Source organism: Leptosomus discolor, chromosome 6 (genome assembly GCF_034619465.1).
Source record: "Leptosomus discolor isolate bLepDis1 chromosome 6, bLepDis1.hap2, whole genome shotgun sequence".
Taxonomy (NCBI): Eukaryota; Metazoa; Chordata; class Aves; order Leptosomiformes; family Leptosomidae; genus Leptosomus; species Leptosomus discolor.
The window spans coordinates 38,053,772-38,077,456 of NC_141396.1; the positions used below are offsets into that span (position 1 = coordinate 38,053,772).

General features: G+C 48.4%; 2 protein-coding genes across 5 annotated transcripts in view; one reads left to right on the forward strand and one right to left on the reverse strand.

Annotated features, from left to right (window-relative positions):
* Nucleotides 1-15,351, reverse strand: part of ASCC1 (activating signal cointegrator 1 complex subunit 1) — a 39,058-nt gene extending 23,707 nt beyond the window's left edge. For 3 of the 4 annotated variants that reach the window (XM_086467151.1, XM_086467152.1, XM_086467150.1), the window contains exons 1-6: nucleotides 14,414-14,427; nucleotides 13,912-14,033; nucleotides 12,516-12,615; nucleotides 11,461-11,558; nucleotides 9,864-10,042; nucleotides 2,481-2,617 (exon numbers count right to left, since the gene is read on the reverse strand). In XM_086467151.1, the coding sequence (XP_086323277.1) occupies nucleotides 2,481-2,617; nucleotides 9,864-10,042; nucleotides 11,461-11,558; nucleotides 12,516-12,615; nucleotides 13,912-14,020 (623 nt within the window). In that variant the 5' untranslated portion in view covers nucleotides 14,021-14,033; nucleotides 14,414-14,427. Of the gene's footprint in view, nucleotides 1-2,480; nucleotides 2,618-9,863; nucleotides 10,043-11,460; nucleotides 11,559-12,515; nucleotides 12,616-13,911; nucleotides 14,034-14,413; nucleotides 14,428-15,340 lie in introns of those variants that run through there. The other variant, XM_086467153.1, reaches the window with a different exon arrangement.
* On the forward strand, nucleotides 15,168-21,491 carry ANAPC16 (anaphase promoting complex subunit 16). The gene is made up of 4 exons (XM_086467154.1): nucleotides 15,168-15,223; nucleotides 16,963-17,120; nucleotides 19,272-19,346; nucleotides 21,199-21,491. Exons 1-4 carry the CDS (start codon nucleotides 15,168-15,170, stop codon nucleotides 21,312-21,314), a joined length of 405 nt encoding a protein of 134 aa, XP_086323280.1. The 3' UTR covers nucleotides 21,315-21,491.
* Nucleotides 21,492-23,685: the final 2,194 nt, after the last annotated feature.

Consider the following 23,685-nt stretch of genomic DNA (forward strand, 5'->3'; position numbering starts at 1 on the left):
GCTCTTTACCCTGGAGAAGAGAAGGCTGAGAGGGGACCTTATCAATGCTTATAAACATCTAAAGGGAAGGTGTCAAGAGGATGGGGCCAGGCTCTTCTCAGTGGTGCCCAGCGACAGGACAAGGGGCAACAGGCACAAACTGGAACACAGGAAGTTCCCTCTCAACATGAGGAAATCTTCTTTACATTAAGGGTGACAGAGCACTGGAACGGGCTGCCCAGGGAGCCTGCGAAGCCTCCTTCTCTGGAGATACTTAAAACCCACCTGGGTGTGATCCTATGTAACCTGCAGTAGGTGAACCTGCTTTAGCAGGGGGGTTGGACTAGATGGTCTCCAGAGGTCCCTTCCAACCCCTACCAGCCTGTGATTCTGTGAAAATACATTTTTTGCTATAGGTAAACACAAATTTGAGGTTAAGCGGGACTTAAATGTCATACAAATCATACAGGGCAATGAACTCCACTGAAGAGTTCTTCTCTTTCCCATACGTTTCAGGCTGTTTGCATGGAAAAAAAAAAACAAACACAGAAAAGGCTCCCTAATTTCAAAAGCTCAAGAGGCTACAGCTGCTATTGTCTCATCATCTCAAGAAATACTGTAAAAACATTTAAATTCTTATGTTCAGTGTTTTAGACACACATTAAGTCAACCTGCCAGTGCTCACAGGACATCTCAACACAGAGATCTCCATTTACATCTCAGAAAACCCATCAGCAGTAAAATGGTACAAGTTCTCGTTCCAGAGAAGCTCCTGCCTTCCCTATGAAGAGGGCAATTGTGACAAAGTCTCTAGCTCATCGATTTTCGCTGGGAAAAGTACTCGACACAGAACGCAGTTTTAAGTACATTTCAACATCCACTTACAAATGCTGGAAGTAAATAGAGCTGTTCTAAAATCAGCTCCAGCTACTCTTGCAGGAAGGTGAAACTGAAAATGCGTGCAGGATATAACATGCACTCCCACACCTGCAAACACACTGTGAAGTGTATCTGCTTCCAAACACACCGCCTCCTTGCCTGTACCACTAGAACATCACAGGGAGGCAGGGCACCACAGCGAAAGCTCCCTGTGAGTAAGTGCCATTGTCTCATTTAACACCGAGGTCTCGTGGAAAGTACAGGGAGTGTCTGGGCAGGCAGAAGCAATAAACACGAGTTAACAATGTGAGCGTGACTTTGCTCTAACCTTGCTCACTTCTGTTCAGCTTGCCCAAGAGACCACCTTTGAGTCTCAGCACAAGCCTCTCAGGTGGAATAAGGAAAGCACGATTTCCCCTTCCAGTATGTTTACTGGGAGGAAAACAGCACAAGTGTACTGTCATGCACACCATGCCAAGAGCGCTAAAGGCCACGTATTCTAAAAAGGGTCAAAAAGGGCACATCTACCTTCCCATGGCACTGCCTGCATTTAGCAAAGTAAACGAACACTACTGAAGGTTTATGTGGGTGGAAGGGAGCCTAAATTAATTTTCAAAGTATGTTTATTTGGCTGCGGCAGGGGAAATAACCTGAAGGTTACATTCAAGTGTTGATTCCCCCTCCACTACAGGAAATAGAGAGAAAAGATTTTTCTCTGCCTCAGTTCAATCCCCTTGCAAGGAAGCTGACACTCTCCAAATACTGCAGGCAGAGCCTTCCCCTGGAAACACATATGCATTTAACAGCTGAACAACTGGAGCTGTCATTTTAAAGGCAGAGGTATGAATTTTGGCCGTGCATTAATTCCCACAGCATGGGAATGGCACAGCGTGGCTAATTCTTCATGCACTGAGACAATAAATAAATAAATAAATAAATATCAAGAATCTGTGCTCTACGTGCAAAGGCTTTGCAGAAATAAATAAACCAATCCCTCAGGCCATCTCCAATTTCTAAGCTGAACAGAGATAAACTAATTACAGTGTCATTCAACCACATTTACAGTTAAATCCCTAACATCCGCAGCTCGGTGTTAATAGGCAGCAAGAAAGCCCTGGACCTGGAGCAGCACTGAACACTTCAGACTGATTACTCAGATGGCTCACGTTGGCTTCCCTGCACACAGCTCCCTGCACCAAGAAATGCATGTCAAGGACACCTCAGCATCTGCTCTGAGGCAGGAGGAAAGCAGTGTGCCAGAGCCTGCTGCAGGCAATGCGCTAAGGTAATGGAGCTTGTCCCTCCCTCTGCAGCAGGCAGCGGACAACAGCAAAAATTGCTCACACAAAAATAACGGGGACACATGTGAGAAAAAGAAATGAGTAGAGCAGGTTTTCAGGGAATGCTGAGGTTTTGAGCTAACCTGCAAGATGCTGTTAGACTCTATGACTCCTTGGTGATTTCTACTGCTCCCATTTGAAATGTTTCAGCCTTTTTCTAAATTTCTAGAGTTGAGATAGACTACTGAGCTGCTTTTCTCTTCACTGTCCCTTGTCAAAGACAGCTTGCTGCTTTACCCCCACTCAAGTCCTTGGTGATGACACCTCTTTTTTATCACTTACTCCACAAAGTCCTCTTTGCATCGCTGTAGGAGGTCACACGCTTTCTGGATCTCTTGCTCATTCAGAAGTACCAGTGTCCCAAGAGTCAGGTGAAGCTTTGCAGGGTTCTGGAACAGGCTGCTGCTGACCCCATGATCCTACAAATCAGTCAATCAATCATATATAGGTGCCTTATCTCATATACACACACACCCCCCCCATCAGAGGGATAAACACTACAGAGAACAGGTACCAAGCCACTGGCATCAAACCTTTTAACCCTGCATCACTGATTGGGTTGGTAGTGATTCAAAGTTGAAATGAGAAACAAAACTTCACAGGCTCTGCAAGCAAGTGAGCTCAGCCTGGCAGCCTGTGCAGCCCCCCACTGCACACACGCTGCCTGCCTTTTCACCAGAGCTGCTGAAGGCAGCCTGGAAGCTCATTAAGGCAGACTAACTCAGGATCCAGGAACAGCAGCACTCACTCGTACAGGATTTTGAGAGCAGACTTCCACGGCTGTCAAAGCAGCAGCTGCCATCAGCAATGAACTCAACACAAGGCAGCACAGATTTAAAACTTCAGTTAAGTCCATTTTTTGTTCAATAAAGCTGGAACCAGCTGTAGTGACAAGCTCTAAATGGTCTCTAAATCCTGTCTAAACACAGGTTGCACCTCACAACACAAGCACAGCTAATACCAAATCTAACAATTACATTTTTCTTGTTCCCATGTGCCCTATAGTTTGCTGAGATGAATTAAGTTTAAATTCCCTTTATAAGAAGAGCTACGTGTCGTTGCTGGGGAAGAACTGTTCCCAGGTGGAGCAGTGGTTACATTCAGCTTTTAAAAACATGCTCTTTTGTTCTAGGATATTTGTAAAATACCTTGAGGATGGTTAACACACCCGTATCAAAACAAGTATTTCCACTTAGTGGCCATTTACCATCAGCGCATTAAACGCATTAAATAACCTCCACATTTAATTCCAGAAGTAGCCAACACCACTTGCCAGGCCACTGAAGCCTTTCTCTGTCTGCAAAAAAAGTCCACCAACTGAGAATGACAGCTTTGAAGTTTCTAGCTGTGCTTCAGAGTTTGAAATAAAACCATTCCGATGTTTAAACACTGCAGTATCTCAGCCCGTCAGAGTTTAATGTCCCACATCTCACTCAGCATTTTTCATGTCTAATGACAACACCCATACTACTCTTTACAGCAGTGCTTATGGCCTGGCCTTGAGATGAGCCAGCCAGCACCACAGAGGCCAGAGGCGTGCTCCAGCAGCCACGGGCTGGCAAAGCGTGGTGGTCCCCAGAAGAAAGAGAGAATGTACATACCATCCACTGCTGCCGACTACTTTATTGCTGACGGAAACCCCAAATCGTACCATGCTAGTACTGACACAGCGTGCTGCAAACCTCAGCACCGTGCAGCAGCCTGAAGCAAGCACAGATTAACTACATCAGGCACATCAGGAGCAGAGTAAAGAGGGTCAGCTCCATCTCACTTCTCCCCACCTTCCCTCCTCTGCAGTAAAAGCCGTGCGGCTTCCTTAAATTCATTCTGCTGTTAACATGCATGACAGGACACGATTTCTCTCAGTCAGCCTTTTTTCTCCAGTGCTATCCATAGCCAGAGAATATTTGGCCCATCACAAAACAATAGCTGGGGTAACAGAAACTGGGAGAAAGTTTGATTTACCCTTGCCATGGACAACCAGTCGATGTCACTCCCACAGTGTGCACAGACGATGTACAGTAACAAGAAAGTAGTTCACAGGTCAGAAAGCAAAAGCCCTACCCTCATTTTCTGCCCCAGCACAATTTGTACTGTAAACATCAACCTGCCCCAAAAGCAGTGTTTTCCCCTGAGCTTTCTGACACCTGAGTGTGGGCTGACAGCTGACACAGTGATGGCACATCACCTCCACAAGCCACGCAACCGCTGCTGGGGAGATTAGCAGGGAAGAGCAGTGCACAGCGAGCAGGCCAAGACCTAGATAATCTTCCTGGTTTACTCCCTAGTATTTCAGACAGCTCCTCAAAAACCCTGCTTACACCCCTACTCTTTCACAGGCCGACAGATCCCACATCTCCCACACATAAAACAGATGCTACGTCAGAGGTAGCTCTCCCTGGAACAGGCAATGTTTCTGCAGGCGTCTTAGCAGCCCATCATGGCTGGATGCTGCTTGCCAAGATGCAAAAAAGCTTGAACCCACTTATTCTAATCCCAGATTATGATATGCTATCAGCAAGTGCTGTGTCACCTCATAGGGCGCCGCCCTGTCCCATGGTATCGGTGCTCTGCAACCTGACAGGCAGGGTCAGCAACGCAGAGCCTAGAAATACGTGTTCATAACTACTGCTAAGGAAAAATCACATCCTCCTCCAGGGAGAACAAGCCCAAGAGACACGATCCTGCCAACGTTGTGATTTTAGGTCTTTATGGACATCTTCCACATACCTAAGGAACTCTCTCAAGGAAGCTACAACCATAAAAGCAGGAGTGAGGAGTGCAATTCAGCATCAGAGATGGGCAGAGGGATCTACCAGGATCTAAACTGCCCTCTCGGAGTGCCTCTCGGCAACAAGCTCCTCTTTCACCAGTTTTCCGCCCCGTGCAGTGGAAGGGGGGCACTCCTTATAGCACAAGTCACAGTGGCTTGTGCCAAGCAGTGGCTTCCAACCCTAATGAAAACAGAGCACCAGATTAGGGGAGGCGAGGTGTCACAGCAGGGAATCCCTATATTCTACAGGGGAATCTGAAAGCAGCATATTTGCAGGACTCACTGGCAGATACAAACACATAAAACAGACTCCATCATCTCTCTATAAACTTACTGTTCAAACTTGGGTTCTCTAAGAATGTACCGAGAGGCAGGAAGAATATCCCTTTTACATACCATCCGTACGTGATGCCTGTCCATTTTTGCTTATGCCTCTTCCTGACACTGACCTGTCATGGTCGAAAAAACAATTCATCTCCACTCAGCCTTAAAAATTCATTTTTTTCCTCCCTCCTACTACCTTGATTTCTGCCTTTGCTCGCCTCCTTTAGAAGGAACACAGAAAGGTTTTTATCTGGAGTCTTCACTTCTCTTTGCAAAGCCCAAGCACATTGTTCCTCCAAATCTAAAGCATTCTAGTAGGGAAACCAGAGACCACAACACTTCAGGTCTTCTACATGACAAGGCAAAGGATCAAACTCCTTAGCTCTTCCTCCCTGGATGCATCCTTTCTACAGCCTTAAGAGGTTCCAATGTTTGCAGACAGCTTTACTTTTTTTTTTTTCTTAATAGCAGGATACTGCATGCTAGCTATATGCCCTCTCCCACCCTGATCCACAAACAAAGGAGTGAGCCAGAAAAACAGCACTTGCTCAGAACTGACTGAAGAGCTGAAAAAACCCTCCCATTTTCTGTCCCTCCACTCCGAAATATAATATCTCATTAGCAATGTTTGATATTTACAGGTTGCCATATATTACAGCAATCATATTTCTTTTCCATGCTACATCTGCAGCCTGTTAAGACTGCAAATGCTGCGCTTGCACAGCTCTGAAAGACCCAACTGTGATTTTTCACAACAGTATTACTGCAGTCTCTTCCCTTTTCCATCTGCACACTCAGACAGACATTTCAGTTCTCCTCAGACACTTACATGACTGTGAGAGGAGACTTCCAAGGTCACCCAGTCATCCAGACCTCCCACTGCACCACATCAGTAATGAGCCTGTCCAGGTGAGCCACATTCCCCTATTTGTATTAAATTAGCCTCAAAAGAGCCTCCCCTCAGTCCTGCTTCATTGCCTGGAAGCCCTGACCATACAACAGCATGAGTGATACCTGAAGTGTTCCATATTTCAACACAAGGTTCATCTTGTAAAAGGCCTTAAAAGACACACACACAAAAAAGTTAGAAAAAACATACCCACCACCATAACCCTATGCTATAAAATATAAATGAATAGTTGTCATGGTAACTGCATCAGAGAGAAATAGAGTCTTCTAAAATGCTCAATGGCCAGAAGAAATCCTCACACATGCGCACCTGGTCCTTTCCCTGCCTTACTGTTGTTACTGAGCTTCATTCAAAGACTGGAGTTTACCCAATTCTGCAATGTTTCGCACCAACAAATTGCAATGGGAAGACAAGCACGCTGCTTCTGACACTGAAACCTATCCAGATTTCTCTAAGTACCCTGAGAAATCCCTTTGCTTTGGACAAATCTATAAGCTCTCTTACTGCCCTGTGAGGCACAGTTTGGAATTACTGTTTTTCATTACTGATGTGCTTTCTACCAGGCCCTGCTGTGAGATAAAGTGGTATTAGAGTGGCATTACCGGCTGGTGGAGTGATTGAGGGACATATGGGGCTGCAATATACTCCTTGAACTAACAGGCAGCAATATATCTAGAAACCTTTTTGATAATACCAGGAGAAGGAAGGGCAGAAAAATAAAGTAGCATATATTCCTAGACTATACATATGCAAACCCCCAAATACCTCCTACTGACTGAATTCTACATTTCAAACCAAAAATGGAAACTCTAGAGCTGAGGTAAGCAGTTCCAGGAACATTTCAGGCCCTCTTGGGAGACATAGAGCACTGAGCAGTACTAACACGACCCTGTAGGTTCTAGGCCACAGCACCTTGCACCCACACAGCGCGGAGAGCAGGAACTGCAGCCCCAGCCCTTCTGCCTCCACCCATATAGATGTGTCCTGTTATAGGGCAGATTCAGCTGTCACTGTTTTGGAAGATTCCTGAAAGCACCTTGATGACTCAGCGGCAGCAAAAGGCACGCTGTGTCCCGAGTACCACACTCTCTCGGAGATACTGCTGTTAGTGGTATTAGGAGGATTCACACCTGCGTGCTGGTTCTGAGTACAGTTCAAGTCTGAGGTTACTGAAAGCCAGAAGTAGCTGTTAGGCTGAAATGTGTTCCCCTGTGCACACCCATGCTGCAAGATCCCTGATCATGAAGCAGAGCCTTCAGAACTCAGTGCTGTCTAGACACAGAATGAAAATGGTGGGAGACACAGAAGGTCAGGCAAGAGGAGGAAAAATTAACATGACTGGCCTGGCCAGTAGTGGTCTTAGCACCCCTCTGACCAAGCTAGGGTTTCTGCAGCTTTCTAGGACAAGGAGCACATGAAGGTTTTCAGATGTTCCCAGGCAGCTCCTTTTGAATATGACTAACACTAGGGAAAGCACCAAGATAAATCTATGAACATGTTTTTAAGTGGATGGCAGACCTCCCTGCCCACCCAGGGATGCAAACTGATACTTAAGAGTAAGCAAGAAACAAATAATGTGACAGAGACAGATCAGGAGGGGTCTGGAGAGCAAGTAAGCTCACCAGCCGAGCCTGGGCCAATGGAGGGCTGCAGACATACAACCAAACCAGCAGGCAGGAAAATGAGTGCTCTGCAAGGAGAGGAGCTAGTCCTGTGTGAGGCCAGAGTGTTGCAAGATTAGAGACACAGGATGAGAACACGAACAAAGATGAATAAAAGAAGCCACATCTTAGAGATGTGACACTGAAAGGATTCACCTAACACCGAGGCAGCCTGGAAACCAGAACCCAGCAAGACGTATGGGGTGTCACTGAGGCTACCACCCTGCGCAGCAGGCAGGTCTGGGTTTGCTGTCCATGGGGAGAGACAAGAGATCCACAGGACCTGCTGGCAGGCAGCTAGAGAGAGGAGGAGTAGGATCAGAGAAGCAGAGTCCAGGATGCCAAGGCTTCAAGCAGAGCAGGGCCAGATCTCAAGGGAGATCAAGTGAAAGGACTGTAACAGCCATGAGCCAAAGTAGAAGGACATAAAAGGGCGAGAGAAACACCAGACTGAAAGCAGCAGTCTCAGTCCAGGGCCAACAGCATGAACAGCCACTACCAGAGCCCCATGCTGAAGTTACCAGCCCCTCAAAGAACCACTTCTCTCCCTGTAACTTTGGTGTGTCCCCACATATGGACTGGAACTAGAAACCAACAGAGGGAGCCAGGCCATCACTGACACCAGTCCAAGGTCCGTCACTCTCTGTCCAACCAACACTTTCTCAGGCTAATGTTTCCATCCCCCTGTCTTCAGGGCCTTCCTTTAATAAAGGTAAGCTTTAATAAAGGTAGCTGCCACTGGCTAATGGGGATAGACAATAGGGCCAGTGATACCCTCCTAGCCCAAGGAAAGGACGCTCACGGCATTGCACTGGTTGCCAGTCCCTCGATCTGTTCGCCAGTTGCAGTTGTACTTAACATCAGGTGGAAACCTAAGCAATAGGAAGCTCCTAAGATGTCACAAAAATAGGCAGCTGGGCAGAGAAGAGAGACTTAAATCAGAACTGCCAGGAGAGACAAGACTACAAAGCCAGCTCAGTTCTGCTCTTGGAGATGAGACAATTGACATGCAAATGACCACAAAAACTTGAGCAAAAACCAGTTATCTCCCCAGATAATTCACACCCATGGCATAAAGACATAGGAAACTGAACTTCTTAAGCTGTGCTATCTGCAAGATTATATTTTTCCCTTTGAAAGGCACAAGCAGAAGTGATGGACATGAAGGCAAGAACATCAGCCCACAAAACCCTGCATGTATGCAATCTAACCTGCAGCACCTGCAGAAAGGAACTCTTCTCTCTTGCCTGGAGATATCCTGCCAGCAGACTCAGAGGACACAGCAATTAAATAATACCATTCCCTCTCCTCAGCCTGGCCCTGTGCATTGACATACCACTTCTGTCAAACTAGAAGCATGCTAAAATAAACCAGGGAATACACAGCTTTCGCTTCATTCTGTTCCTCATTTCCCTGTGCCTAACTATTTCCTGCTGCTCTCAATGCAAGATCTGAAGGCAAGCAGGAGGGACTGTCAGCACAAAGTCTCATGGGTAAGGAGGGAAGCGATCAGATTTGCAGGATGGTATGCGCTACCAAGTCATTTTTCACTCAGCTCCAGTAATCACACCCATCTTCCTTCACTGCCAGTAACCAAAAAAGTGAAACAGAAGCAGCAGTAAAGTTGCTAATTCCTACCTGGTTTCATGGTTTTGTGGAAACCATAAAATGTAAAAATGCACACTACATTTAGTACAAAAAACCCCAACCCTCTTTTGAATCTTAGATATCCTCCCATCCAGGAAAATCTCTGAGGAGAACAAAATATTTTACTAACAATTTACTAAGTAAGGCATTCTACTTTCCAAAAGATTTCACAACAGCACTCAACAAATTCACAGTAGATCTGCCAATTTCAGTAAAAGACCCGTTAAAAATACATTCCTAGGAAATAGAGTCAGGCCTTCAAGGCAAACGCTAAAAAGCTATCTCAATAAATGAAATGGCACTCTGCTGAAGGGCTTCCACTGAATTTTAATTCTTATGCGGATCCTTACCTTTGAGCATTTCTCCAATACTTCCTCCCTGAACTGCAGGAACTTCTCCTGGATGGTGGGCTGGTTGAGAGCAAAGGACAGGAAGTGTGTGAAGGGCTGCTTCTTACGGAAGCTGTCCAGGAGAACATCGATGCGCGTTCGGGCAGAGATGACACCACTGCGATGCTGCCCTGTAATCACTACAAGGAAACAAAGCAATATCTGTCTGGTTTCTGCGAAGCTACAGCAAGACTACTGACACCCGCGCTCATAAAAATAAATGGTAATTAAATGATTTTACATGATACTTATCCATGCACTTTAAAATATCAATATTGGAGGATATTGTGAAGGCAAGAACATTTCCACCCAGGAGACGCCAGGAGGGAATTAGAAAAACCTGCACAATAGCACCTCTCTACTGTTAGCCCTGGGCTCGCTGAAAAGCATTAGGAATTAAAACCCCCAACCACGCACAAAGAAATCTTGCCAGACTCCCAGCTTGACGCAAAATGCCTGACACAGCTGTGCTTTTCTCTGTAAAGACAGGATGATGCCATCAAAAGTATCCCTCTGCTCTCAAGAAAGTTAGCTCTGAATGCCTAAAAAACAATTACTAAGAGTCTATCATTCCAGCAGCTCTTCAGATTTATAGAGTATTATTTCATGGTTTCATAAAGGCAGTCAAAGTGAAAATGAAAAAAATCTATCAAAGATCAAGATGGCCTATATTGTCTGTGCATGCACTTCAAGGCACCAAACAGAGAACACTTGAGCTTGAAAGGAAAGAACGGTAAGCAGCAAAATTTTCTCAGCTTCCTATTATTACACACGTTCAACATCTCTCAACCTTCCTAACAGTCCTTCACAGTTCTCAGGAAGAAGTCAAGACCTACTTCTTGAGAAGTGCTGCCACATTCCTGTGCAGCACCACAGCTGAATCCCCCATCCCTTACTCCTCACAGCTGTCACGAACATAACGGTACACCGTGCCAATTATCACTGGAGAGCGTGTAAGGGGCCTTCTGGATATCCACTCAGGCAGAAAGCAGCATGGGATAGCCCTTACGAGCAACATCTCCTTTCTTTTTAAGTGGAAGCGATGAGAAGGAACACACGGTACAAGAAAGCCTGCTCTCATTACCAGGATCAAGTGACAACCCAGAAAGGCAGCAACGTCACCAAAACACTTCTCATATTAAAGCAGATGCTGAAGTTTATTTCGTGTATAAATATAAAACAAGGTCACTTTTTCTGGATGTATATTACAGTTTCTTATTAATGGAAATGGTATTATTTTAAAAACAAAACAAATCCAACACATTCAGGCCCAAAGTTCTCAAGCCAGCCATTTAGGGCCCAGAAGTGACTTCAGTGAGACTACTCATAGGCTTACGATAGATTTTTTTTTTTCCTTACGCTGCTTTATAAGGATGTATAGACAGAAAAAACAAACTCAGGAGAAAAGCGAAGTGATTTTCCCAGAGCCATAAAGTGAATCAGTGCCATGTCAGAAGCAGGAATTAAGGAAAAACACTTCCTATACCCCCTCTCTGCTCAAACTGTGTCTGCACAAGAGCTGATGAGAGAACACCCGTTTTGTGCGTGTTAAGCTCACCAATTTCTCCTTCAACTCCAGGCTTGGGAATGCTGATGGAAGTTCGAGTCTCTGTTTCTAGTCTCTTCTTGGTTTCCCCTTTCTTCCCAATGATGTACCTGGTGGCACAAAAGTGCAAGAGAGTCACTGACACAGTATGGCTGGGCCACTCTCCATCAAGTGTGTCCAGCCAGCAGATTAACTGTGTCACAGATGAACCAGGCTCTGAGCTGGCTCCAGACAGCTGGGTCCCCCCAGACTGGGTATCTCTGTGCTAGAGGGACGTGGACTCAGCTCCACAGGCAGGACATGGTCCAGGCACAGAGGCTACTCCCAGGACTCCGTGCCTGACCAGCCCAGGAGCACGAGATAATGTTGAGCCATGGCTGACCATGGGCTTAAGCTAAAATAAGTCAGTTGGTCCATGACAGCTCTGCCCAGCACATCCTGCCACAGCTTATTCATCAGCTGGGTTATCCCTTTTTCCCACTACCCCAGCTGACAAAGAACTAAGGGCTCTTTTTCTCCTTTTTGCTTTGCTCAAGGTAGTCATTTGCCAGCATCCAAACACACAAGAGAACATTCTTCCTTCTCTACATTTCAGTAAACCTATTCAACCAACAAAACTGTCAAAAATAACTAGATAAAGCTTTGAACACTACAGGCTTCCCAGTAAACATCAGATTGGAGTCAACAGTCAATTCCAGTCGTGTGTGCTTTCTCTCAAAGCTTTCACAAACTTGCCCTGCCAAGCTGCTCACCCCGGTTCTTCCCCCTCTTCTCCCACCCTCCCTGATGCTTTTATGTTCAAGGGAAGAGATGCTCAAAAACTCTCCTGCTAGCAAGAAAGCACCACCTGCTGTCTCTGTCACAGGGAAGGTTAGGAGGCAAGCGTGGCACAACTGCACTAAAAAGGCACTCCCAATTTTCCCTTCCCAAATGCTAAAATCCACATCCACAAAACAGAATACATTTCAGAGATCCAGCGCTTACTCCAACCTCAAAACAAATATTCTGCGCTCAACCACTTCCTCAGCCAGCGGCAACTGAAATAAACCAGAAACACACAGGCTCACTTGTATAACGGGCAGGGAACCTCCACTCTGCACTGGAAGCCTTTCTCGGTCTCTTCCACCACAAAGGCATCACAGGGTTCGTCTGTGCAGTCACCAGGGCCTACCATGGAGAAAAAAAACAACCACCACCAAACACAAAAACAAACCAAAACAAAAACCCCAAAAAACCCCAACAGACCTTGTACAACCTCCATAAAGTTTGGCAGTGCTTTATGTAGGACAATAGTCTGACAGCTGCCTTCTCCCAAGGTTAAATAAAGGAAGAAATGGACTCCCCTCCATTGTGGCTAACTGCTTTTTATTTCTTACTACCAGGTCTGGAAAACATAATGACTGCTTCTAAATCTGCCAGGCTGGGAGGCGTAGGAAAGCAGTAGTTACAGTCCAAGTTTTCTCTCAGCTGGAAGTTGTGTGACTAACCAGCGGGAATGGTCTCTTCTCCTGGCAGGGTAGAAGCCAGCAGCTCATTCAGAGATCTGAGCAGGAATTTAAAGTCGCAGAAGAATACAAATAACAAGTGAGGATAGTTTTGGTTCAAGGGTTCAGGTACAGTGTTTTGGAAAACAGCGAAATTCTCACACCCTCAGCATGGAGGAATAGATGCACCGTTCATCTGTGGGCCATGCGGTCATGCCTGTTAGGGCCAAACATGACTTCCAGAAAGAGGATACGGTTTCTATCTGCTCTCTAACACATACAGGAACGAACCTGGGTGGCAAGCAGCTTATTAAAGCTTTGGTTAATCCACTGAAAGGCAGCATGGAGGGAGAAACAGGATACAACAGCCACAACCCTTTTCATTTGAGAAATAACAGCTGAGCTTTTCCGTGCCCACAACAACTCGCATAGAACTATAACAAACACACAGGCAGAAAGATAAAGTAAAATACATCAGAACAAGAAAAATTTTGCCCCCAACATAGGTAACACCTTCCAAAAGCCACGTTGTAAAAGACCACTTTTTTAAGGCGCAAAGATCGCAGGATCTTTAGCGAGCAGCTTCCACTCCTGCCATATCTGCAAATAACCACCATACCAAAAAGAAAGGCGCTTCGGGGACCTGGGGAAAACAGATCTATGGAACTCACTTTTTTTCCCTCTTTATGGGAGATCTTTCACAGCCAGCAAACATAAGCGAACAGCTGGCAGCACAGTCACCCAGACCCAGGATAGGTAACCAGGATCACATCTACTCTTTGGCCACCAGGACAATGAGAGACCAATGCAAAGCATTTTTCTCCCTCTTGAACGCCTCACTCCACCGCATGGGCAGGTTCTTGAGCCCATAAAGACATCAGTAAGAACACCAAGAGTCCCCTAGGTCCTCAGTGTCAATGCTTTCACCTGTAGCATGTCCTGACAGCACCATGGTCACCTCTCGTGCAGCGCTCTTTACCTGCACAGAAATCCTCCTCCTCCTCGTGCTGATAGGCCTGCTCTTGAATGAGATTTTTCCTGTATACTCGCCCCTCGATCCTTATCAGGGTGGGCCGTAGAACGTCCATCCTGCTCCTCCTCCTAAGGCAAAAACAAAGACAGCTTTACTAATTTATGCAAAGAAGGGTAAATTTTGATGTTTCCTCATGGACAATTTGTAAGGGGCATTAGGGGAGCTCTGAGTGGGTCAGCAGTAAAGAGCAAGTTCTGTACTTACAGAAGAGCAATAACTCCTATGCATATGTGCGAAAGGCTTCAGAAAGGCAACACTTTCCCAAACCTTACATCACTCTTCAAGGACTAATTTTATGAGAACTTACAAGTATACTCTTTGTCAGCTTGTAAAGCACAACCAAGTAAAACCAGGAAATTCAAGCAATACAAGATACATAACGAAGCATCAGACTTTTTTGCCCCTGCAAGGAGGTTAGCAACTCATTACTGTTCTCCCTGAAACTCACAGGTTTTAGCTAAAACTCAGTGCAGCCTCCATCAATGTGCCCTTTCAGCACCGTTCGGGATTCCGAACAATTTCACCTCATGATTTTCCATAGCTGCAGACCAAAGAGGCTCTTGCAAAGATTTCCCCTCCATTAATAACCTCTCCCAAAACACCTGACACCCTCCCACTAGCTTCTCAAAGGCCTAAGGACCTTTTCCAAAGCAAACCAAGCTCCCTAGACCTGCTCGGCGAAGTGCTCCGAGTGGTCAGCACCGGCTGGTGTAAGTGGTTACACCTTCTGCCCTCCAGCTCAGAGCACCGTGGTATGTCTGAGGCGTACACATAAAACTCTTACACCACCCTACACGATTCCAGACAACGCCAGAAACACGGGGCGCTGAGTTACGGTGGAGAACGTTTAACGGTGCAAAAGCAAAGAACTGGCACAGGAACTTCGCGTCTTCACGACTTACAACGACCCGAACCTACACTTAAACAGAAAGGCACTCCAGGAGCCGAAGGGAATTAGCGCAGACGCGAACTGCGCACAGAAGCGGGCACAACAGGCCGTGGGAAAACCCACACGGCCGCTGGGCCGCTAGCTGGGGTTGTTTTAAAACGGCAGAGCTCGGCTCACAGCGTGTCCAGGCAGCACTTTTAAACCCCGGGGAGCAGCGCACCTCCCACACCCCCCACGGCCAATGGTTACTGCGCCCCTCCCCGCCCCGCCGGAAGTAGGAAACGGGCCGCGCGCGGCGCGCGCCCGTCCCAGCATGCACCGCGAGCGCGATCACGCGCGCCGCCTGCGCCAAGCGGTCCGGACGCCCAGGTGAGGTTCGGAGGGACCGATGCGACCCGGGAGCGGGAGGGGAGCGGCCCGGGAAGAAAAGGGCGCTCGGCTGAACGGGAGCGGGAGGGAGAGGCTGGTGCCGAGGGCCTCACTCACCGGGAAGCAGCTCGCTACGGAAGCCGGGGAGGGGCCATGGCATGAGAGGGCGGGGAGGGGCGAGGCCTAGGATAGCGCATGCGCAGGGTTGGGGCGAGCAGCGCAGGCGCTCTGGCGCTACCGAGGTTGCGCCCCCTGGAGGGAGTCTGGGCAGGAGGTGCGTGCGCAGTGCCGGCAGCCCCACGGCTTTCCCACCCCCCCCTTCCTAAGATGGCGGGAGCCTCAGGCTGGAGGGGGGGGGTGGCGGTTGGGGGTGCGGGCATCGCCCTGGCCTGCCGCCCTCCTCTGTGTCTACCTCAGCCCATTTAAAATAAAAATCCTGCAGCTCTACTGAGGAATCCGCCAGGTTTGCGAGCCCCGGTCGGCGTCATTTCAGCGCAAACCAGCATCTCCCTTCCCTCACGAACGGGGAGCTGGGCCTGCCCAGGTCTGTTGAGGAAGGTGTTGCTGGACGTATCATAGCCGCAGGAAAGGTTTCTTTTATCCAGGCGTTTTCCTTCATGGTGCGTAAGCTGCCAGCTGCTGCAGGGTGCTGTGCTGTTTTGTATTACATGCAGTAAATGGAACAACCTTCAGCTTAACTACAAATGAAGACGCAACTCCTAGTTGTGACGGCCTTTTAAAAAAAACATTTTCTCCACTAAGTCCTTGAGTGCTTCCCAAAGGTGCTGTCTGCATAGCCTAAAGAGTCTGCAGAAGTGTATTAAATAGGTAGGATAATAGAAATTTATTAAATGGGCAGGATAATTGGGAAGTGCTGATAAGTGGTTTGGAGGAGTGGCAAGTGCTGTCACTTGCAAGTGCAATGTGGCATCTTTTTTAGTATTGGGGAGGTATGTGACAAGCTCTTAAGTGTTCCACCATGACAAACGTACAGCCAATACCTCTTAAAAACAAGGCTGAGAAAAGGGTACGCAGGAGGCAACTGGGCTTGTGCTGTACAGGCAGACAGATGCTCAATCACTGCCGGTTTAGGTCAAACACATTGTTTTAAAAGCAAAAGCACATCTGGAGTGATGCAGAGAGCAGTTGCTGCAAAGTAGGCACAGCGTGGCTTTGTGCAGGATGCGGTGCTAGAACTGGGAGTCCTGAAGGCTTCCAGGTTTTATGAGGCAGCAGGACTTTTTATGTGTTTGAGCTCCTGGAAACAAGGCAAAAAAGGGGGGAAAAAAAAAATAAAGTTTTTTATGACCGTAGGGAATGGGAAAAGTGCCAGGCAGCTCGAAGCCAGTGAATTTAGGCCAATGTCCTGTGCCAGGTTATTTTTATTCACGCTCTGATCCTCCGGCTGAATTCCCAGGCCCCCTCGTCCGAGGGGGTCAGAGCGTGGGTTACCTTCAGTTTCTGGGTGCCACCGCGTGGTGCGACAGCTAACTGCACCCGTCCCCACCACGGGCACAGGCAGCCTCTCCCACGCACGCAGGGCAGCCTTGAACTACCAGCACTTTGAGGCTGCGGAGCCATGGAGCAGGAGCGGCAGCCCAGCGCTGCGCTCCCTGGCTCTTCCTGGACCTCACTGCCTTCGTCTGCCGTCAGATACTTGCGTGGTCGCTGGCTTTGTGCCCTGGGAAACTCTGAGACGCCCTTCCTACCTCCACTTTGCTCTCTTTTTGTTCTTCCAGGCTGGGACGGGGTGAAATGGCAGCCTCTTCCTCATCCTCTTCAGCTGGCGGAGTCAGCGGCAGCTCTGTAACAGGATCGGGGTTCAGTGTTTCGGACCTGCCATCGCCCCGAAAAGCCCTCTTCACTTACCCCAAAGGAGCTGGGGAGGTGCTGGAAGGTGATTGCTCCTGCCCTTCTCTTTCCCCCCTCCTCCTGGTGCGCAGGCAGCCCTGCAAGGGAGTTGCCGAGCTTGGCACCCCGCTGCCTTTTCAGACTTCAGCTGGCAAAAGCTGGAGGGAGGAAGGAAGCACCAGAGCTCGGGTAGGTCCCAAGCAGCCCTGGCTCTCCCACCAGTTGTTCATGAGGAAGTAATTTTTCTGGCCGTCACCTGTTTTTAGCTCCTTGACAACAGACGAGGAAGGGATCTACCTGAAAGGGAACATGACAGTGTTAATTGCTCATTGTTAGCTAATCCTTTGATGTCGGGCAGGAATTACTGTAAAGATAGCTGAGGCAAGAGTGGGGTTTTTTGGCAGAATGCATTCTGGGGTTGGATTTGACAACTGGGCTAGTACAGAAGGCACCTTGTATCCCTGCTGGCCAGGAAACGTAAGGCTTGCTTAAGTTAAAATGTCGCTGTAGAGGTCTGCGAGAGGATAAATCGGGACCAGACCTGTCTTTTAATCCTTTGAGGCTGAGCACGTTACCCTTTTGGGCTCGCTTTTGTTGGGCATTTCTCCAGGGCCGCCTGCAGAGGGTCAGAGCAGCGCAGCGTCTTGCATTTGGGTGCCCAAGCCCTGCCACCCGCTTCGTCAGGGTTGCCTGAAGGAGGACCCAGATGCGTCACAGCTGCACGTCCCTGCCTCTGCTCTGGGTGAGGGAGGAAGGGCAGGTCCTCCAGATGACGGGGTTAAGCAAGGGTCGGTTGGTCTGTCTGTCTATGTGCTCCCCTTGAACTTCCCATGTCACCGTGCTGCACGCTTGACTGCAGGAACCTGAAGTTTGTTGGGGTGGCTGGGACCGAGGCTCGGGTGGCCCTGCAGCTCAGAAGGGATACAGCAGCGCAGGGCAGCCAGGAACTGATTGCTATGTCATATAAGGACTGGTTTTATTACACATTAGAGCCCGTATGCCAGTCTATTGAAGTAATTATGACTAAAGGCTTTCTCATAGAACTTAACGAGCCCTCAAAACAAATTAAAATAATGAAGGACTTCATGTTACCAAATAGGCAGTTGTGCCTCCTGAGAGGCACTCGGCAGGACAGCCAGGTTGGGGAGTTGGAGGAGAGGGAAGGATATGTGGAAATAGCATGGGGCAGCACCAATGCAGCACTTCAACAGCTTGTGATGAGATGCTCTGAGCATGGCAGAACTCCAGCTCTTCCCTCTTACCAGCTTTAGATTGGATTTTTCAGGGCCAGGGGTGTGTTTCTGTCCTTAGTCTTTGAAATTGCTTCTCTCGTTTTTATGGCACAGAGATCTTAATTGATGTTGCTTTGCACTGACCTCTTTACCAGTAACACGGCACTTCATCTGCTCTGAGTGGCAGCTGCAACTAAACACTCTCCCTGTCGCAGGAAGCTTTAGGTTAGCTTTTTGATTTCTGAAATAAAAGGTGATACACCCGTTCTTTCATCAGGCAGGTACTAGTGGGGTAGCTGCATACCAATTTCCTCTTCAAAAATCCCCACTAACTGACTGATTTTTATTGTTACTTTATCTGTCTTACTTGTTTTTAAATAAACTCTTAGGTATGTGGGGTTTTTTTAGAAGGAAGTAGCATAAACTGTGTCAGTACTTGGCACACAATTGCCTGTGTATTCCAGATTGCTTTATTTCGGAGACAGGTGTGTGATCAATTACTGACTCTGATGGCAAGATACACATTATTTGAAATCCTTTATGCGGGATTATGGTCTAAGTCTGTGGGAAATCACAAAGCATTATAAGGACACAAGTGTCAGAGCCCCGAGGGAATTGGAGACTGCCATAATATTAGCTGGCTTCTCCTTCGCTTACCTTCTATTTAAAATGGACTAACATCGTTTGACGGGGGATGTAACAGACTGTCAGCCAGGATGTCTCCCGGGTAGCACAGCCGTTCCCCAACGGCACCTGGAGCCGGCCAAAGCCCTGCGCAGGGTTTGGGCACAGGGTCGCACAGGCCAGAAGCCAGAGCGCTGCACACTCAGCGGAGGGGAAAGCATCGGAACGAGGCAAGTGGGGAAACCCACAACCCGACCATAAAAATAGAAGGTTGGCGGCACTCGCTTAAGGCTGCTCAGTCTTAAAACTCTCAGATTAAACCTCCTTTTTTGTGTTTACAGATGGCTCCGAAAGATTCCTTTGTGAATCTGTCTTCAGCTATCAGGTTGCGTCTACATTAAAGCAAGTGAAACACGGTAAGCACTGAAGCGCCGTCTATTTTAACTGCATGTTGATCGGGGAAGATGTCAGGGGAGCGCGGAGAAAAGGCTGACATGTTCCTGGGTGCCAACCACAAAAAAGCAGAATGGCCTTTTTAAGTTGGCGAATGAACGCTAAGTCAGATCATCATCGAGTCCTTTTGCAAGCCCTATGCAAAGCGACGGGAACCCACACAGCCTGGGTGGGAACAGGCTGTGCCTTTCAAAGCTTGTTTTTCCATCGCTGTGTGCCGCGCTGCCTTCACAAGAGGTGAGGCCAGAAGAGGAGGTTATGGGCAGGAAACGCCCACGCTCTGATCTTGGCCTAGCGCTGACTGGCCTCGGGCGGAGACACTCGATTCCACCTTTGTTTCTGTGCTGAGCCTTCATGACACCAGCAGGGTCAAGCGAGGTTTCCAAAGGTGCTCGGGAGAGGGACATGCAGGTGCCTGGCGTGGCATGACAGGGCTGACTCCACTCCCTGCCTCCCCAGGAAAGAGCCTTACATCTTGTTTGAACTTCTGCTTCCCTCTTGGGGCCGTCGCCCGCCGCCCAGGTGCCTCTAACTGAACGATGGGCTTGACTGCACGGCAGCTTTCGTTCTCAAGACTTTGGGCAGAGCTCAGCACCAGACTGCGTGTGCTGCTCAAGGGTCACATCCTTTCTGGTCCCCGCCTCTTGTCAGCTAGAATGGGTACTTCCACGTGTTGTCTCAGACCGGAGAGGTTTCCTGTCCTCTGCTGGCGAGGGTTGTCAGGAGGAGGTCTGGGGCGTGCAGCAGCGTGCAAGGCCATGATGCTGTATTGCTGAACCAAAAAGCAAAGCTGACCTTCGGAGCCATTGTTTCCATGGGTCCAGCACTACTGCAGCTGTATCTACCAGGGGCTGCTGCACAGACTGGCACCCTGATAAGCCTTTGAAACTGGTTTGTGGAGCACTGGTTGCCTCCCCATAAGAAAGGGGAAAGTCTTAAAAAAAGATCGAGGTCATCATTTTTTTGGCTTGTTTGTTTGACAGTTCCCAAAAGCACTCACTTGGAGGAGGTGGAGTGAGAACAGTCCCTCTTAAAAGCATCCACTGCTGCAGTCAGCATAAATCATGCACATTTCGTGTTCTGCCTCTTGCTAGTAAGTTGGCTCGTACTGGGCCATTTTTCCAAGAGGTCGCTGTGCTGTTAAACTTCCAGCAGAGCCAGGAGAAGAAGGGCTGTTCTCATCTCCATACCACTGCAGGTAATTTAATTGAAAATGGAGCCCGTGTGCCCAACACGCAACCGGTTTTAAATAAAGCTGAGAGGAACGAGTTGTCCTGAGGATCCGCAGGGAGGCAGCCTGTCTCTCCGCTGGGACCTTTGTGTCATTGGCGTGCTCTGGTTGCAGAGCCTTTCTGCTACAGTAGTCCAGGTCCTCCTCAAAGGACCTTCGTTAGGGCTGTTCCTTGCGCTGCACCCAGCTCTACTGTGGGCTGACCAAGCTTTCTGTGAACTTCTCTGTTCTTTTGCACTATAAATATTTATGCTAAAGAAATGAGCTTCATCCGGTTTTCACCCCCGTATGCTAATCAGCCTCGTGTTTCCCTGTTACGACTTGAATTTACACGGCACAGGCAGGGATGGGTAAATACACATCCAGTGCCAGAGAAGGCAGAAAAGCCTGTCTCTGCGTTCTGCTGTGATCTGGCGAGGTCTCGCCGTTGGCATAAGGCGTCGTGTAGAGTGGGTTTGTATTCAAGTTGGCTCGGTGGGTTTTATTCTACTCTATTCCCCATTGACAGCGGGGAATTTACATCTAATTGAAAGGTTTAATTGCGCTGTCATTGCAAACCGCAGTTACCTTTGAACTTCTCGCAGATCAGCAAGTCGCACGGATGGAAAAACTAGCCGGTCTGGTGGAAGAGCTGGAGGCAGATGAGTGGAGGTACAAGCCAATAGAGCAGCTCCTGGGATTCACTCCCTCCTCGGGCTGAGCATGTCTGGATCACTGCTGTCAAGGAGCAGAAGAAAAACATTCTCTGGCTTGGCTTCAAAACACACCCCCATTTATCAGGATGCTGACAGCTGCATCGGCAGGACTCGGCTTTTGTTTTTGGTGAGAGTGGGGATCCCCCATAAAGCTGCCAATAAATGGAAATGATGGGACTTTGCTCAGTCCTCTGCAGCGTTACAGGCTGGCAGGGCTCAGTTTCTGTAACTTAGAAGGTAGGATCAGTTTTACAGAACACGCAGAATCACCTTATTGTTTACAGAGGAGAGAAGGCTCACAGCATGGCAGCAGGGAAAGCAATCCAGTAACTCAGCCTGGCCTTTCCCTGGCGCGTGACCGAAGGGCCAGGGGAGCAGCGCGCTGGGAAGCCTGCATCTTCGCCACCCAGGCTGGGCCTCTGTAGAGCGGAGGTATGACGCCCTGCCAAAAACGCTCTCCAGCCCTAGCCGTTGGTTTGGGGGTGAACAGGATGAGAACTGTCCCGAGTCGGTTGAGAGGGCGCAAGCAGTGACACTTTTTCCGGAGGCGGCTCATGTATCGCCGTAGCTGTTTCCTCTCCACTGCTATTTCTCTTGTGTCTGCAGAGCAAGCACTGGTAGGGCACTGCTCGCTGATGCAGAAGCTGTATCTTTAAAATGCTGAAACTTTTTTTCCCCCCCTTATTATGCATTAGCTTGCTCTGATAATAAAATAATTCTGTCTTTGAGACCATTCAAAGCTTGGTGCAGGGGGTCTGATGAAAGAAACAATCAGCTGTTTGGTAGGTAACACGAGGTTTAGTGAAGCTCAGGGGCAGCTCGGCTGTTACGATGGTCAGCTTGAGTTCAGTTTAGAAAACCCTCTGAGAGGAACCAAACCACGCTTGCTTTACGCTCCAAAGTGGATTGATTTAGATCAGATTTTAATCCTGGTTTAACTGTGCCAGCAGAAAACCCTTATTTAAATCCATCCATTTTAATCATCTTGTTTTTTGTTTGTACTTCACTTCTGTTCTTGAGGGAAACTGGGTTTCCATTTTCTGTCATAACCATTTCAACGTGTTAATTTTCCGTTGATTAGAGCCTTAACACCACTTCTCTGCTACCCAGCAGGGAGATGAGCTCTGCACTGCATTTAAGCAATTGTACAACTGAATGCTCCAGATGCCTAATTCTTCCATTTTCAACATCTTATTTACGAGGTGATTTTATTTTTACTCACTATGTCAGTCCAGCTGCATCTGGATTGAGCAGATTCATTTGAATCCGTCACCATCTTACTTATATCACCAGCAATTTGTGTTGGCTAAAGCTAAGGGGGAACACTATGCAGACGTGCTCTGTGTTCACTTCTGTTTATGAACTAGTTCTAGTATCAGAGTCAGCTCTTTGTGATCCAGAGCCACATGCCGTCCAAGAGCCAGTCCCAATCTGCAGATGCAGTCCCAGTTCCAGCTCGCACCCATGGAAATTCACTCTACGGTTTCTGAAACCATGTACGGGCGTTCTCACATAAGGCTATGGCTCAGCTGAGACGTGTCCCACGCCTCCTCCCCTGTGCACGGCCCGGAAAACCTCCTCCCCAGCCCTGGAGGGCTGCCAGCCACTGCTGTGCGGGGGCCTCCTGCACAGTAAGCAGGTCCTCAGCCGGTACCGCTTTAAACGTGATGGCATTCCGTATTAAAACTCTATCCCAGGTGGGGTCATTCTGAAAAGAAGGGAGCGTTTCAATCGTCAACTTGTTTGTTTGGTTTCTATAATCTATTTTTAATCCTGCTTACTCCAGCCACCTAAACTTAACTTTGGCCAAACTTGCCAAAAACGCCCCTGTATCAAGACAGCAGTGTGGGGTTTAGGAATGGAGCCGTGTGCCTTGTGCTGATGACCACGCAGCAGCGCCCCGGCACCCCCTCGCTCGCACCATGTCCCACCCACTCACCAACCCTACGTGCTGCAGCTGGCGTCATCAGATGCAGAAAGAGCTTTTCCTTTTTACTGCTCAGCGTGAAACTTTTCCACTCCGCCAGCCCTCCGTGGACACGGGGGCTCAGCACCTGCAGCTCTGCCGCGGGCTGCCATGCCAGACATTGCCCAGATCCCCCCGAAGCACGGTGGGGCTGATTTGCCCGGGGCAGCTCCCCCACTTCGCCCCCCTCCCATTCCTTGTTTTGCAGCCGTTTGTAGGCAGCATGCTGGGCTCGTGGCTGGACAGAGCAGGAGCAGGGAACGTCCCCGGCTCCGTGCCGTACATGGCTTGTTTGTATGTGTGCCCAGCACCAAAATAGACACATGTGCGAGAGCCATTGAGAGGAAGTGAAAAGTTCACCCTGTACAGTACTACAAATGCAAAAACATGTTGTTGGCCGTTCTCTCCTC

Excerpts from the sequence above, each read along its gene's own strand:
- ANAPC16 (XM_086467154.1), top strand. The coding sequence starts at position 15,168 with ATGCACCGCGAGCGCGATCACGCGCGCCGCCTGCGCCAAGCGGTCCGG. Across the intron at positions 15,224-16,962 it reads CAAGCGGTCCGGACGCCCAG|GCTGGGACGGGGTGAAATGG; the intron begins GTGAGGTTCGGA and ends TTGTTCTTCCAG. Across the intron at positions 17,121-19,271 it reads AGCTGGGGAGGTGCTGGAAG|ATGGCTCCGAAAGATTCCTT; the intron begins GTGATTGCTCCT and ends TTGTGTTTACAG.